This window comes from Biomphalaria glabrata, chromosome 9 (assembly GCF_947242115.1).
Source record: "Biomphalaria glabrata chromosome 9, xgBioGlab47.1, whole genome shotgun sequence".
In the NCBI taxonomy this organism is placed as follows: domain Eukaryota; kingdom Metazoa; phylum Mollusca; class Gastropoda; family Planorbidae; genus Biomphalaria; species Biomphalaria glabrata.
The window spans coordinates 34,675,317-34,692,472 of record NC_074719.1 but is presented as its reverse complement, the minus strand read 5'-3'; the positions used below and the strand labels follow the sequence as shown (position 1 = coordinate 34,692,472).

The window sequence follows — 17,156 nt, the reverse complement described above, 5'->3', positions numbered from 1 at the left end:
TAGAACATTAAAGGTCTGAATGGGTGTTTTGTTTTTCATTATTTTTGTGTTCAAACAAATTAAATAAATATTTGTATCATTTCTCTAAACATTCATCTTAATCTATCAGCTCATGCCAGGCGTTACTTATTTCTGCACGACGCCAATTGAATTTATTTTTACAACTCTAATTTTTTTTAGGAAATACTTACTTTATAATTTAAAACCACCTAAGTATGTCATATAACATCATAGGTCAGATATGCTAAAGAGATGGGTTTGGCAGGTGTTGATATTTGGGAAGTTTCGAATGATGATATGACTGGAGTGTGCGGGGAAGGACCTTTCCCTTTGTTACATCTTGTTAGTCAAGAATGCAGGTAAAAAGTGTTACATCTTGCTATAACTATAACATCTTGCTATAACAATATTATTTTGGTTCTCATCCCTTTTCTTCTTAGAATTTTGTTTTTATTTCTATTTCTCTCTCCTTTTTTATTTTCTTCAATTGTATTCTATCTTATTCTCCTCCTTTCCATCTATCTATCTATCTTTCCTTATTATGTTTTCTTTTTTGCTTTGGACATGCGTGCTTACAAACACATTTTTACATTATGCTGTTTTTCAATTACCATATATATAGGGTCCAATACACTTCCCCTTTCCCAAACCTTCAGGTTACGACAATGAATAAAATAAACGTACTCTAATATAGAAAATTATAATTTGTTTTTATAAATCCTGACTAAGAAGCATTTTAAAATTATTTAATCTACACCAGAACACTGGATCAACACACACACAAAAAAACAAAGCAATTAAACAAAGAAAACAAACACAAAAACAAAGCTTTTATTACTAAGCGTAGTTTTATCAATTAGTTTGGATAAACCATGTGATTAAAATTGCAATTGACAAAAAATAAATCTCTGCAATTACAAATATTTTAGCAACTGTTTTTGTTTAGCGCAATTATTAAATGATTTAGTTTCTCACTACGCTATGATCCTATCACTTGCCTGGACTAGTTGGGAAAAATGGGGGAGTAAGAAGGATGTATCTGGGTGATTACTTTTTAGATGCATTGATATATTTTTGTATATAAATTCACACTCGAAGGCTACAGCATCTTTTAAGCCGAGACACTAACCACTATATCAGGGAACTGCTTATGGAATTTAAAGGTTTATATTATCTATAGCTCGTTTCAAACTTTTCTCTCTAGCTTGATGGAGATTTAGTTGTGAAAGAAATAACCAGTTCAATTTTTTGAGTACTTAGCGATATTGAACTGCGTCCTTTCTAATGTGACTAAATATTTAAATGTATAACCAAGTAGCCTAACTTAACTTGTTCTTGTTAGTATTGTGTAAGTTACATTTACAGGTTGCACTAAAATCGTAGTAATCATAATCTCGCACAACAACTAGTAAATTTCGTTGTAAACATCATCAGTAGTAGCAACAGAACAAGGGAACAAAAAACAAAATAAAGGAACAGTGTAAGGAACGAGTTCTATGAACAAATAGGTACTCACGGGTTGCAAATACGTTCCATTCAGAAGGAGCAAGGCAAACTATTGCTTACACTAGAAGGCCACGGAACTTGATCTCCTTGAATCTAATGTGGTTGTAAACACAGTTACCACGGAGACCCTGGTGGTTTTAAACAGATGTATGTGACTGTGACGATAATCTGTATGGATCTGGCTTACATGACAAGAAACTGTTGCTGCGACAATCCAAACTCTAGTGACAGACCTGAGGATGTCATTGATGTCATGATTCCTATCTGTACCAAAGCGTTAAGCAAGTACTGTATGAGGACATCTTGAATGGCTTTGTGGGAAACGTACTCCTAGTATTCTGTTGCTTTCATTAATAAAATTCTCTCCATGGACTGACACATCTCTACTACCGTGACGTAAACATTTCTCTTAAAGGGCCAAACAGACTTAAGAATCAAGCAATTTAATAACCTTGCCCTACAGTTAGTTTTATGGTGCGCAATAGCGCACTATTCTGCATACAACATGAATTGATTGTTAATAGAGAGACAGACTTTGACTTCTGCTGAAAAGAAAGCTGTGTACAATGAAAAACGATAGTCAATATGATTTTCCATCAACATCAACGCACGCACACTCATTCCTTAACAACCTTATATCCAAGAATTAATTTTTCCCATTTCAACATAATCGTAAATACAATTTGCTTCGTTTGATAAACTAACATACCTTTTTTTTTGCTTCTGCTACTGTCACAAGTAAAGTAAAGTATTAAACACTTAATGAAACTGTAAAAAAATTAATCAGTTAATTAATTAGTCTATTATTTATTAAGTTATAAAGTTACAACTGTGCATTACTTAGTAATGGAATCACTTAGAAGATCGAATTGACAGTATGCATGTTTTATTAATAAAAAGATTTGTGTGTGTTTTGTTTGACACTAAGTTTTCTTTTGACACACTTTGGACGTGACATTTTTATGAGGGCATAGGTGTTGAGATAGAGTCTATTTTTATGAAAGTTTACATTTAGGCTGTCAAAGAGATAACATCATATTTAGTTACTGACTCGACTGTAGCCCATTCTGTATTAAAGTTTGTTATTCTATTTCATCACAAGTGAAATTAGTTGCTGGGAATTGATCCTTTTTGTGACAATGTATGTTTCACTCACATATGTGAAACACCATACAGTATACCCATATACCCAAGCACCGCCCAAGTATCTAGGATTACTATCTAGGTACTGTAGAAATATAGTAATCACAACTCGCTTATACTTTCGTTATAGTGGAGACGCCACTCAAACAACCTAAAGGTCCTGCTACAGTTACGGTTTCGAATGCCTTCGTTGTTATACATTGTTTTAATATCTGCACGAGATGCGGGAAAATATGTTTGTTTTGCTTGTCAAATGTTTCACATGTTTCCGATGTTCCTTCAGAGTCCAAACCTCCAGCAGGACGACGGGGGATGGGAGCGGGCAGAGTTTGAACCCGGGACCATCGATAAATCCAAACGAAAGTCACGCGCGCAAATCACACCACCAGGCAACCAACTGGCTTTGCGTAGTCATGTAACACACAGCACTTAATCCTAAATCTTTGGAATCGAAGACATTGCTTAATTCATAATATTTTAACTGTACAATTTTTATCTTTATAACAGAAGACCATAGGAATCAAATTGTTGAATAATGGAAGACAAAATGGTAACCTAATTTACGTACAATGCATACTTTATATAAAAAAAAATTATAATGGGTTACAAAATCACCATTGAAATAATTTACGTTTTGGGGTGTATTGCATATTAATTGTGGACTTCTTTCAAAATTGATAAATAAACATAAAAGAAAGAAATTGTAAAATAGTTTAGTTCCTTGATCTTTTTCTGATATGTAATGCTATACTAATGTGTGCTTGTTAAGATATGTTGTTGATGAATATTGTTAAGCTATGTTGTTGTATCTTGTTAAGGTAAGCTGTTGTTATGTGATTGTTTGCTATATTATAACGTTTTTTTGTTGTGCTATGTTTATGTTTGGTTCCTACCTAAACAACTGGCCTAATTTGGACAAGCCATAATTGCAAATTACAAAACTCAAATCAATATGGACAGACTAAGCCCTAACGCTCAATACTAAAGATCAGACTGATGCGCTCAGTGGTCATAACCAATGACCATGGAGTAAATCTTTGACGCTTACTGCAGAACTAGAGAGGATCCTATCAATACAGCTGAGGTGTTAAAGAAAGATCCATACTAATTCACATGACAAACGTAAAGATCAGAGATATAATAAGTACAGCGATTGGACCTCACAAAGACATGGTCAAAAAACGCGAACTCAAACTTTATGGCCACATCACAAAATCCTAAGGGCTCACAAAAATCTTCCTTCAGGGAACAGTATCGGGTAAATGAAGACAACATTGAAGAACGGATGGCCCGCCATTGAAAGAGATTATATCCCCGGCAAAAGACAGAAAAAGACTGTGAACTGATATTGGGTGGTGCACCAACAGGTCCAATAGGCTAAGAAATATGTTTATGTTATGTTTGTTCAATTGGATGATGAAGTTTACTGCTGTGGTATTTTGTTGTTGTGAAATGTTAGTAAGGTATGGTGGTGGTGTTTTTTTTATTTGCTGCTGTTAAATTATTTTGTGACATGCTATAGGCTCTGTTACAGTGTCACTCAAGTTTATCAACGCCTTCATTATTATTATTAATTTCACATACATTATTTCTATGTCCGCTTTTACCACCAAAACTTACTTTTTTTTTTCTTATCTCGCATGACTTTAATCATCACGTTGGCGTCCACGTTACCGCGTTTCTTCGCTTATCCTCCCTGACGCTGGTAAAGACAAACACGGTCCTAGTACATTTTCTCTACTCCTTTCTTTTGGTCAAGAGTCAAGACGATAATATGTTTTAACACTTTTCTTAAAGTTTCTAGTTGCGACTTAAAATCCTCTTAATTTTACCCAATCGTGTGGTGCACATTTCTGTATACTCATTTTCCTATTGGAATACCTGGTGGTAAGCTGAACTTAATCAGCGTCCCTTAATAATTAGATTTGCGATATAAATATGTGTGTGTTCATTTCATGAAAGAAAAATGCAAGTTGGATTTACTTTTTTCATTATATCATTAGGTTTGTATACTGCACTCTATTGGTTAAACTATTATTATTATTATTTCTTAGACGGATATGACCCGCGGCCTGCTGGATTGAATTTATTTCCATTCACATATTTTTAGTTTGCCACGAAAATAAAAGTAGTGTATGAAAATTGGTTTTCCCGTTCAACCGACATAGTCATACACATATAGATTACTGTGAAAACAGTTTATTTTTAGAGCCCTCTGTTTTTTCGGGAGGAAGATTAAACATACATCACGGGCTCAAGGAACTTAAATATATACGTTTAGTATTTCTTAAATTTACAATCCACCTGCAATGTTATCTGACAATCGCCCTCGTCCTTTTCATTTGTTCTTCGCCCCCATTGCATTTATCATTATCTCCAAAGCTCCGCGCGATAATGAATAGTCTTGAAAATATATTCCTTCTACACCCCTTGTAGCTACTGACAACCTAATTAATTTGATACCCGTCTTGACCCCATTTGCATTTTACCTCGGGCAATAACTGTTACTGCCATTCTTGCTTATGTTTAACCGAGATTATCTCCCTTGCTATTCCCTTATAATTATAGTTGTTTTTGTTTTTTTAGCAATCTCTTTAAGCAATTCTATTTTGCCATCATCTCTCCTGTTTGTAAGCTACAGTAATTGCATCAATCTGACGAAAGCATCTAAATAGAGGGCTTAAATTAAATCCTTGAACGATGTGTACTAACCTGTATATGATTGTATTAAGTACTTGCCACATCTGCCAGTGATACTGCTTACTACAGATAGTACGATTACACCTACGATTGCAACTTAATGCTTCCTACTGATAATACTGCCCACTGTAAATCATCCCTGCCTGCAGTACTCATCGTGCCTACTGTAGACATTTACACGCACTACTGTGCCCCCAACTGACCCCAGTGACTTTGGATTGACACTCCAACACAAACAATGAGTGACAGACGACATTCTACCTGCTAAAGCGCCATCACCAGCTTCAAGCCTTCCACCATGAAACTCAGCCAGCTACGACATCGATAGGACATTGAGATAATTTACATCAATCACAAAGTAACACACTCTATATCATGTGCTAAGAGTGATGGTGAAACATTATCATTATGAAATATGCACTCCCAACCCTTTTTTTTTCTCTCTTTTTGTGTAAATAAATAGCACTGTAAATTTTATATTTTGTCTCTTACTGTATGTTTCTGTTTGTTGCGTGAATGTTTCCGATTTATCTGTGTTGACCCAGCATATTGCTTACTTCAACAATCATCCCCAAGACACCAAACAGAAGTATTACATGCGGATCGTCATAAAATAATATTTTGTCCTTGTATGTTTTGTAAAGTTTCTGTGCAACATTTTTGTGTGTTCTTAAGGAATATTTTTATCTTATGTTGTTGAGCTATATTAACTCTTTCTCTCCTAACTGACGATACCAGCGTTGATTCCACCAGAATGTGGTAAGTAATTACGGAGAGAAACAGTGAATGTTGTTTTTTTAGCGCAATGTATTGATTAGAATTAGTTTTTATGTCTTTCTTCAAAAAACACAAACAAAGGCATGCCCGTATAACTTGGCTTCACATCTTTATAGAGGGCATTAAGAAAAGTAGACACTACTAAAAAAAAAAGGTGCAGACATTGCTAGAGACCGACTTCTAAAGTTTAATGATCTCTGTTAAATACAATCTTTATTTGGATTTTCTTTTTTTATCGTTTCCAGTGACACTAATATCATTTTTATGATTCTATTAACAGTTGTGTTTTGCTATACCTTTTGCCAGAAATGGGTTTATAAACTCTCACTCATACGCCCCTTCATGTACCAGCACACTCCGTCCACTTTTATGTACAGGCACACACTTTTTGAATGAAAATAAATACTTCGAATTTATTTCTATCATTACTTTATTTGTTTGAAGAAATCAAACCCCATACAACATAATTGTGGTAATGACAAAACAATAGTTACATAATAAACTTAAATTTTGAATCTAGTGGGAAATAATGTTCTTCTTAATAACAGTTTATTGCAGTATCATTTTAAGACATAATAAATAAACATATATTATGTGCGAAAAGAAATCCCAAAAATGTCTGACACTAAAACGTTTTACTTTTCAAGAGCTGAGGAATCATAATATAAAACCGCTGTGAAATCAATAAAATAAGCACAGAGATGACAGAGGTAGGTTAAAACTTACAATTATCGTCACAGCAAATATAATCAATATTGCTAATGAGTCTACTGCTGCAACGCTTACCGGACAGTCTTAAATCAGTGACATGTGCCTCTGGGGCAATTTATTAAAAATCATTTAAATTTTTGAGAAGTTTAGTTTTAGTGTCGTTAAGTGCGCATAAACTGTTGGGAAACTAAACACAAAGGTAGCTCACATTAAAAAAAACAAGGTTACAAAAACAGTTTGTGTAAAACACAAACTCAAAATCGGCCCCCGAAGTGGTCCACCTAGAGTCCTCACCAGGATTCGAATACGGGACTTTCAGTTCCAAGTGCTTTACCCCTCAATCACAGCATCTCCATATATTCATTTAGCGTACACTTATATTTTTGAAAATAAATAATTTTTAACCTTATCCATACATTCAAATTTAATAACATGTCACATTGTAATAAAGACAAACTAAAATATAAACATCCTTCTTAGTCTGATTTCTAGAAGTGTGCACTTTCTGCACTAGCCTGGATAGCAGGGCGCATGGCAGAGTTATAACATTGCCCCTATCTTAGAGCTTTTCGTCCCGACAAGAAACAGTGCAGTGGAGGGTTGGCAGTATAGGTGGAGCTCGATCGGTGGGAACCACAGACGGTAGGGTGCCTGTTGCCCACGAAACCATCTGCAAAGTTTTCCGCGGCCGTCGCTTTCTCTTCTTCCAGTTAGCCATTCTATGCTTGAGACAATATCGTGGTCGCTGCTTTGACCTCATGACGATAGTCGCTGATGCCAGCCAGCTGACACAGGGAGGGTTAGTGGAGGTCAGGGTTGCAAGCCACTTAACACAAAAAGAGGATGTGGCAATCACTGTAGATTCCAGGGTTGTTGTTCTAAGACGCTGAGTCACTGGACCTTTTCTATGGAGTTATCGTGACTCATGTAGCCATGGTTTCAAGCACATAGTCTTTCTCAGCATCATCTGTAAGGTATGTCCAAGAAAAATCCTTGTAATGTTCATCCGTTCATCTGCATCAAGTTTTGCTGGAATTAATTTACCACCGTTCAAGTCACTTTCACTGATGTGGGCAGAAGTACACATTTCTGTCAAGTTCAGGTCTTGTAGCTGGGTTTCTTGGCATGGGCACTGTCACCGCAGGACGCCGCATATACAGTTCATGTCAATCGCCTGGAGGCTGTTGCCAAGCATCGAGTTCTCTCTTATGCCCCTGCCAAAGTCAAATTCATTGTTTCTGTCTCGGCTATTGTTGGGGAGGAAGATTAAACGTACATTACGGGCTCAAGGAACTTTAATATATACGTTTAATATTTCTTAAATTTACAATCCACCTGCAATGTTATCTGACAATCGCCCTCGTCCTTTTTGTTCTTCGCCCCCATTGCATTTATCATTATCTCCAAAGCTCCGCGCGATAATCAATAGTCTTAAAAATATATTCCTTCTACACCCCTTGTAGCTACTGACAACCTAATTAATTTGATACCCGTCTTGACCCCATTTGCATTTTAGCTCAATAACTGTTACTGCCACTCTTGCTTATGTTTAACCGAGATTATCTCCCTTGCTATTCCCTTATAATTATAGTTGTTTTTGTTTTTTAGCAATCTCTTTAAGCAATTCTATTTTACCATCATCTCTCCTGTTTGTAAGCTCCAGTAATTGCATCAATCTGACGAAAGCATCTCAATAGAGGGCTTAAATTAAATCCTTGAACGATGTGTACTAACCTGTATATGATTGTATTAAGTACTTGCCACATCTGCCAGTGATACTGCTTACTACAGATAGTACGATTACACCTACGATTGCAACTTAATGCTTCCTACTGATAATACTGCCCACGGTAGATCATCCCTGCCTGCAGTACTCTTCGTGCCTACTGTAGACATTTACACGCACTACTGTGCCCCCAACTGACCCCAGTGACTTTGGATTGACACTCCAACACAAACAATGAGTGACAGACGACATTCTACCTGCTAAAGCGCCATCACCAGCTTCAAGCCTTCCACCATGAAACTCAGCCAGCTACGACATCGATAGGACATTGAGATAATTTACATCAATCACAAAGTAACGCACTCTATATCATGTGCTAAGAGTGATGGTGAAACATTATCATTATGAAATATGCACTCCCAACCCTTTTTTTTTCTCTTTTTGTGTAAATAAATAGCACTGTAAATTTTATATTTTGTCTCTTACTGTATGTTTCTGTTTGTTGCGTGACTGTTTCCGATTTATCTGTGTTGACCCAGCATATTGCTTACTTCAACAATCATCCCCAAGACACCAAACAGAAGTATTACATGCGGATCGTCATAAAATAGTATTTTGTCCTTGTATGTTTTGTAAAGTTTTTGTGCAACATTTTTTGTGTGTTCTTAAGGAATATTTTATGTTATGTTGTTGAGCTATATTAACTCTTTCTCTCCTAACTGACGATACCAGCGTTGATTCCACCAGAATGTGGTAAAAAATTACGGAGAGAAACAGTGAATGTTGTTTTTTTAGCACAATGTATTGATTAGAATTAGTTTTTATGTCTTTCTTCAAAAAACACAAACAAAGGCATGCCCGTATAACTTGGCTTCACATCTTTATAGAGGGCATTAAGAAAAGTAGACACTACTAAAAAAAAAAAGGTGCAGACATTGCTAGAGACCGACTTCTAAAGTTTAATGATCTCTGTTAAATACAATCTTTATTTGGATTTTCTTTTTTTATCGTTTCCAGTGACACTAATATCATTTTTATGATGTTTATGTGTTTTGCTATACCTTTTGCCAGAAATGGGTTTATAAACTCTCACTCATACGCCCCTTCATGTACCAGCACACTCCGTCCACTTTTATGTACAGGCACACACTTTTTGAGTGAAAATAAATACTTCGATTTTGTTTCTATCATTGCTTTATTTGTTTGAAGAAATCAAACCCCATACAACATAATTGTGGTAATAACAAAACAATAGTTACATAATAAACTTAAATTTTGAATCTAGTGGGAAATAATGTTCTTTTTAATAACAGTTTATTGCAGTATCATTTTAAGACATAATAAATAAACATATATTATGTGCGAAAAGAAATCCCAAAAGAAATCCCAAAAATGTCTGACACTAAAACGTTTTACTTTTCAAGAGCTGAGGAATCATAATATAAAACCGCTGTGAAATCAATAAAATAAGCACAGAGATGACAGAGGTAGGTTAAAACTTACAATTATCGTCACAGCAAATATAATCAATATTGCTAATGAGTCTACTGCTGCAACGCTTACCGGACAGTCTTAAATCAGTGACATGTGCCTCTGGGGCAATTTATTAAAAATCATTTAAATTTTTGAGAAGTTTAGTTTTAGTGTCGTTAAGTGCGCATAAACTGTTGGGAAACTAAACACAAAGGTAGCTCACATTAAAAAAAAAACAAGGTTACAAAAACAGTTTGTGTAAAACACAAACTCAAAATCGGCCCCCGAAGTGGTCCACCTAGAGTCCTCACCAGGATTCGAATACGGGACTTTCAGTTCCAAGTGCTTTACCCCTCAATCACAGCATCTCCATATATTCATTTAGCGTACACTTATATTTTTGAAAATAAATAATTTTTAACCTTATCCATACATTCAAATTTAATAACATGTCACATTGTAATAAAGACAAACTAAAATATAAACATCCTTCTTAGTCTGATTTCTAGAAGTGTGCACTTTCTGCACTAGCCTGGATAGCAGGGCGCATGGCAGAGTTATAACATTGCCCCTATCTTAGAGCTTTTCGTCCCGAAAAGAAACAGTGCAGTGGAGGGTTGGCAGTATAGGTGGAGCTCGATCGGTGGGAACCACAGACGGTAGGGTGCCTGTTGCCCACGAAACCATCTGCAAAGTTTTCCGCGGCCGTCGCTTTCTCTTCTTCCAGTTAGCCATTCTATGCTTGAGACAATATCGTGGTCGCTGCTTTGACCTCATGACGATAGTCGCTGATGCCAGCCAGCTGACACAGGGAGGGTTAGTGGAGGTCAGGGTTGCAAGCCACTTAACACAAAAAGAGGATGTGGCAATCACTGTAGATTCCAGGGTTGTTGTTCTAAGACGCTGAGTCAGTGGACCTTTTCTATGGAGTTATCGTGACTCATGTAGCCATGGTTTCAAGCACATAGTCTTTCTCAGCATCATCTGTAAGGTATGTCCAAGAAAAATCCTTGTAATGTTCATCCGTTCATCTGCATCAAGTTTTGCTGGAATTAATTTACCACCGTTCAAGTCACTTTCACTGATGTGGGCAGAAGTACACATTTCTGTCAAGTTCAGGTCTTGTAGCTGGGTTTCTTGGCATGGGCACTGTCCCCGCAGGACGCCGCATATACAGTTCATGTCAATCGCCTGGAGGCTGTTGCCAAGCATCGAGTTCTCTCTTATGCCGCTGCCAAAGTCAAATTCATTGTTTCTGTCTCGGCTATTGTTGGGGACCGAATTCGCAATTTCACCCGACGACATCCAAGGCAAGGAATCAGAAACGGTCTTGAGGCTTTCATGGTTTAAGTTCTTATCAAAGGCACTGACAGATAAACAGGTACTTGTTACAGATACATTAGGAACAAAATCTTCAGGCACATAGCAGACTTCCCTAGTTTCTTCATTTGTTTCTTTCGTTTCGATTTGAAAATCCCGTTGAGATCGTCGCAGCAATCGTCGTCAAGTTTTCGTCTTGAAAGTCACCCCCGCAAGACTTGCCCACAACACAGTCACAGACAGCGATACAATCCCCAGCGCCACGATCACCACTGTTCGTTCATCCACAGTCCTGACCAGGTAACTGCTCTTTCATTAACGAGTCTATTCCTTCTTTCGATTGCAACATAATTGTATCACTTGGGTCTATTTGCCTTTCTTTTTTCAATACAATCTCATCCACACGATCATGTTCACCATTATTTTCATTTCTTTAAGCATCGAGTCGTATATGCCTGTAGCAATTTCATAGTTTTCAGAACTCACCGATATCTGGATAGTCTGGATCCACCTACAAAAAATATGTTTCCGGATCTTCCCCTTCATCAGCCAGAGCCTGCCGAAGACTTGCTCTAAGAATGTTTATATTCTTTTCAAAGGGTTTCAGACTCCATTCTTGCCCTATTTTCAGTTTCTTCAATTCCATCTTGTCTAGCCGTTTCATAGATGTCATTTTAAATAAACTCCTACCTGAGGCCTCCGTTGAGTCGCCCAATCCCACTTTCAGATACCATTTTAATAACTTAAGGGAGGCAACTAAAAGAATGTTTATTCACAGGACATCACAAATACATTATAACAACGCCTTTCTAAAGATGAGAATGACAACAAGCCCTTTACAGACACGCACGAACTACTGCAACTTGGGAAGGGAGCCGACGTTCTCTCATAAGAGCGCGACGCCCGACCAATGCGGAGAAGGTGGAGCAATTCAAATTTTGAGTATTGACACAGTGAAATGATATTATCAATGTTTAAAAGTTAAAATATAGTAAGATAAAGACTTTGTATCTTCTACTTTTAAGGATCTTTTAAAATGTTTACCGTTTTTGTGTGAGGCGTCTGCAAAAATATCGATAAAATATTTTGAAGAGGACATTTCAAAACGTGTCTACTTACGTGATTCTTTTTAAATGATCAGAATGGTCAAAATTCTCTCAAGTGTTTAACATTGTTATGTTGACAACATTAGTGTGTCAAAAAAAAATCGCGTCAATGCCTCTTACTGAACCTGAAGATGATCTAAGGACATACGTGAGCAATATGTACCTTGAACATCCCTCTTATAACAGTATCGGCCAATGCTTCCTCCTTCTTTAATAGACTTAATTTTAGCAACTTTTTAAAAACTAGTATAGATAACGTTCTTAGATTAGAAGAAAATATTTGTTTTTCAACTTCCCACTCTGTTATAATTTAACATTGACATGGGCTCTTCTTACTACGGGAAGATAAATACATTGAAGACGACACAAGCTGAGAACGAAGGAAAACGCTTGGTGGATCTAACTATGCTTCAACAGACCACCTTGTTGGATGGATAGTGAACATGATGTCTCTCTAATAATATCTCCAAAAATAACGTTTTTGGTTATACAAAACAGTCTAAAATTATGTGTATAGCACTACTTCTGAAAAAAAAAAGTTTAGCGGGTGGGGGCACCAACGGTAAAAGTTTGAGAAACACTGCCTCAAATGCCTCTCACACTTCAGATACGACCCGTTCACCTCTTTTTTATTAAAATTTATTTGATTTGTAAATTTCATTCTTGTTACAATTGTACACGATAGACTTAACGAAAATGATTTTCTAAAGCTTAGAAATGGTGGAAAATGTTTGGTGCCCGGGGCTTCTCCCCGGACCTCGATAGGTGATCTTTAAACGCTCGCTGAGACCAATACATGACTAAGGAAACAGCAAAATTACTTTTTTTTTCCTTTAGATTGTAGTAAAAGTTTGAATATTACATCAAAATGTTATACTGTTTCCGTCTAAAAGGCTAACAAAGGAAATATTTTTAGGTGATTTTGATAAATATACATTGTAAAATATGCAAAACTATTGAAAAAATGTCATAATGGATTGGATTTTAAAATATAATTTAATTTTACATATGCAAAAAATTAACGAAAATAAATAAGTAATAACCTTACTGTATTGCTTGAACAAAATGAATTTCTATTGGGAAAAATGGATAAAGTTGATAGCCGGGAGGGGGGTAACACTCTCAGTTAACCACATCGGGTGACAAAGACGCTAGTGACGCCATTGGATAGTACTAATCCAACCTGCCGATACAATCAAGAGAAACGAAATCAAAACCCAATTTTAGGGTTTAGCAGACTAATGTGTTTGATAAACAGTTTGCTATCAACCAGTGTTGCAGATGCGTTTAGATTTTTAAAGACATTTTAGACTGTTTCATTGAACATTGTATTTTGCATTGTATTTTTCTTTGACTATCTAGTTGTTGTGTTATAAGCATACAATTGAAACGTGAGGTGAAGGTCGTGACTTTGTTTATTTCAATTGTCTCCCTTCGTGTTTGTTTACATTTGTGAATGATTGTGTCCCGGGCATGCTACCCTGCCTCATAGTGGCGCCCGGGTGGAAACGATCGTAGGAGGAAACGATTAGGCTAAAGGGTAGCAAAACAAGACTCCCGTGGGGGTGCCTAAGGGGGTACGAGAGCATCCTCATTGCATTACGCGGAGTTGTAAAACAGCTCCCACAACCTTGTCACAATCCAGGCGCTGTTCCTCAAGGGACCGTTACATAATAAAAGGCGTGTCCCGCACAGTAAGCCTGGTATAGAAAAGGAAAATGGCGGGGGTCTTAGTGTACGCGGCCTCTTGCCACGAGTCTGACCCACCCGCCAGACGGAACAGTGTACACTGTTCTCATTCAGGCCGGTGAGAGAGAGCTATTGTTCACTTTTGCTGGCCTTGAGTTCCAAGAGCCGAAGGCTCAACTCTACCTGACAGTTTCAAGAAGAAGAATAAGAATGATTTTGTACTAATCATATAGTCCGTGTCTTGACCTTAAATATGTGTGTAGTTATGTTCGCCATTCAGTGAAATAAAGCTTTAGATGTTAACATTGTTTATGGTTATATTAAAGTACGACAATACCTAGGTGTTACTATAATTAGAAAACTTTCTTGGGATCCTCATATTGATGAGACTATTAAAAAATCAAACAAAGCATTAGGGTTTGTTAAAAGAAATTTCTATAAAAAAAAAAGAACATAAAAACTAAAAAGAACATAAAAACTAAAAAGTTATTAATCCTTGGTTAGGCCAATAATAGAATATGCATCCTCTGTTTGGGACCCCTCAACTCAAAAAACATTTTTAAAAAATTGGAACAGACACAAAATAGAGCAGTGAGATTTATAACAAACAAATATTTACATTTGACTAGAGTAACACCTTTAGTAAAATCACTAAATTTAGAAAGCCTTCAGGACAGAAGACTCAAAAGTTAAGTAGCAATTATACAAAAAACAAACACTGAACAATATTCTTCAAATAAAAAAAAAAATTATTTATAATACTCAGAAAGACACAAAGATAAAGGCACATTCCTCGTTCCATTTGATAGGACAAATTTGTACAAATGCTCCTTCTTCCCTAGTGCTATTAGAGAATGGAATGGGTTGCCTGAGCTAGATAGGAATAGTAATTACGTAGCAGAATTTAGGTCATTGGTTAATATGGATGACTAAATGCATGACGCGTAATGTGTAATCATCTTCTTTTTGGAAGTAAAATCTGTATTGTATAAGATAAGATAGATATGTGTCCTGATTTCTTATTGTGTGAAGCAATAAGTTTAATATAAGCTCGATCTTATTCTAGTATCTAGTCTTTTTATACAAGAATCTTAGGTCTAATCTAATTAAAACTTGATTTTTCGATCATTGAACATTTCTTGATGTCACGTACACTGTATCTATATTTAGCCCAAGGTCAGCCAGCAGAATTTCAGCTACCTTGGGGAAATACAAGTAGACAGAAACCTTTTATTAGAATAATTGTAATTGGTCAGAAATGTTAACTATTGTATGTTAAGTTGTATTTTATTGGTTGGCCATGCGACGGAGAGATGTTAGTCACGTGGTAACGCTCTAGAACCCGGGAAAGATTCTAGATTGCCGGCAGTCTCGTGCGGAACGTGTTAGAGAGAAGATGTACTAGAGTCTCGTGCTAGAACTCAAAGGAAGAAGACGTAATTATATTATTGTGTAGATCATTTATTTAATAGAAATATACACATTCTATTTTTTCAAGTACATTTAACCATTGTAATTATTTGTGAATAGCTTTTCCAAGTTTTGAATTAAAGTGTTTGTTTTAGTCGAAGAGAAGTTTCTTCTTTGAAATTAATAATAACATAATTAGATCGTCTTATCGACTAGCAACTTCTAGATGATCATCTTATCAACTAGCAACTTCTAAATGATCATCTTATCAACTGACGATTTCTAAATCCTCGGCAACCACGCTCATTGATTGTGCAATATAGATCAAGATAATCTTCAACGTGACATATAGCACCATTAAAGATCGTGACACTTGACTACTAGAATTAGAATAGATCTAAATTATACAAAAGTCGTAGCCGACGCCTGTAATACTTTGTATTAAACTGCTTAAATACGAGAAATCGTTTAAATTTAATGCACTGTGGCTTAAAACAATAATACTTATCTAGATTTCTAGATCTACATTTTTGCTCCAAAATCGACCGTCAATGACAGTAAAGCTTTTTTTATTGTCACTTTAAAAAAAAAAAAAGTTATCATTTCAAACATGGGTCAAGCAGCACTTAAATCGCACCTGAAATCCGATAAGGACAAGATTCTGGTAAATCAGATGACTGCCTGTAGATTGCAGCCATATTTCTCAAAAAAGGTTGCTACAATGACTGTCTCTTAGTATTGACCAAGGTAACTCAACGTACCTTGTCTTTCCCATTTACGAGCCACGGGTCAATTCTAACAGTAGCTGACATAACACGTCGCCGGGGAAGCTCCGAACAGGGAGAGGTAATTACATCACACCTAGTTCTGCCGTGCAGACTATGATCGTTTGTGTCGGCGCGTGTTGAAATGGACGTAAGAAGAAAGGGAGATAATAGCCACCTCTACTGTACAGTGGGAGAGGACAACTGGCTCGGAAGTCCGTATCAGAATGTAGTACTAGTAGGGGGAGGCGGTAGGTGGAATCGCACCCACCTCTCAACCACACATTGTTAACCAAATTTAGTATAATAGAGGAGTAGTTTTTTTTTTTATTGACCTGTGAGGTGGGGCTAGAGGTAGTGGTAAGTTTTATAACCATGGACATTAGTCCTTTTTGACCATAAAATATTTGCCAAACAATCTTGTACCAGGACCGGCCTTAGTCATAGGCCAACTAGGCAGCCGTTTTGACCTTCGATTGGTGGGGGCCTCGCACAGGACTAAAGAATTAATTAATTATATATATATATATATATACATATTTAGAGAAAAAAAATGCGAAACTCGAATTATATCTCAAACATAGCAGAACTCTATGGCTCTATATCTTCTCGCTTAGCTCTAAGTGTATATTATGATTGAAGGCTTATTCACACTGTCACAGATGTGTGTGTGTGTGTGAGCAAAGCTAATTATTTTGTAAGGTGTTTTCACGGCTCACCGACAGACGTGACAAAGTAGTTGAAGGGTAGGAATAGTGTGACACTTAGATTTATAGCTCTTAGGGTGACTCGATATCCGTAGGTCGGGGTAGACACGGAAGATTTAAGAGC

The 17,156-nt window shown here is 36.5% G+C and overlaps 1 protein-coding gene across 1 annotated transcript in view; it reads left to right on the top strand.

Annotated features, from left to right (window-relative positions):
- LOC106065433 (oviduct-specific glycoprotein-like) overlaps nt 1-3,343 on the top strand; it is a 40,205-nt gene extending 36,862 nt beyond the window's left edge. The window contains exons 9-10 of the mRNA XM_013224242.2: nt 235-359; nt 3,157-3,343. Coding sequence (XP_013079696.2) covers nt 235-359; nt 3,157-3,166 — 135 coding nt within the window. The 3' untranslated portion in view covers nt 3,167-3,343. The remainder of the gene's footprint in view (nt 1-234; nt 360-3,156) is intronic.
- Nucleotides 3,344-17,156: the final 13,813 nt, after the last annotated feature.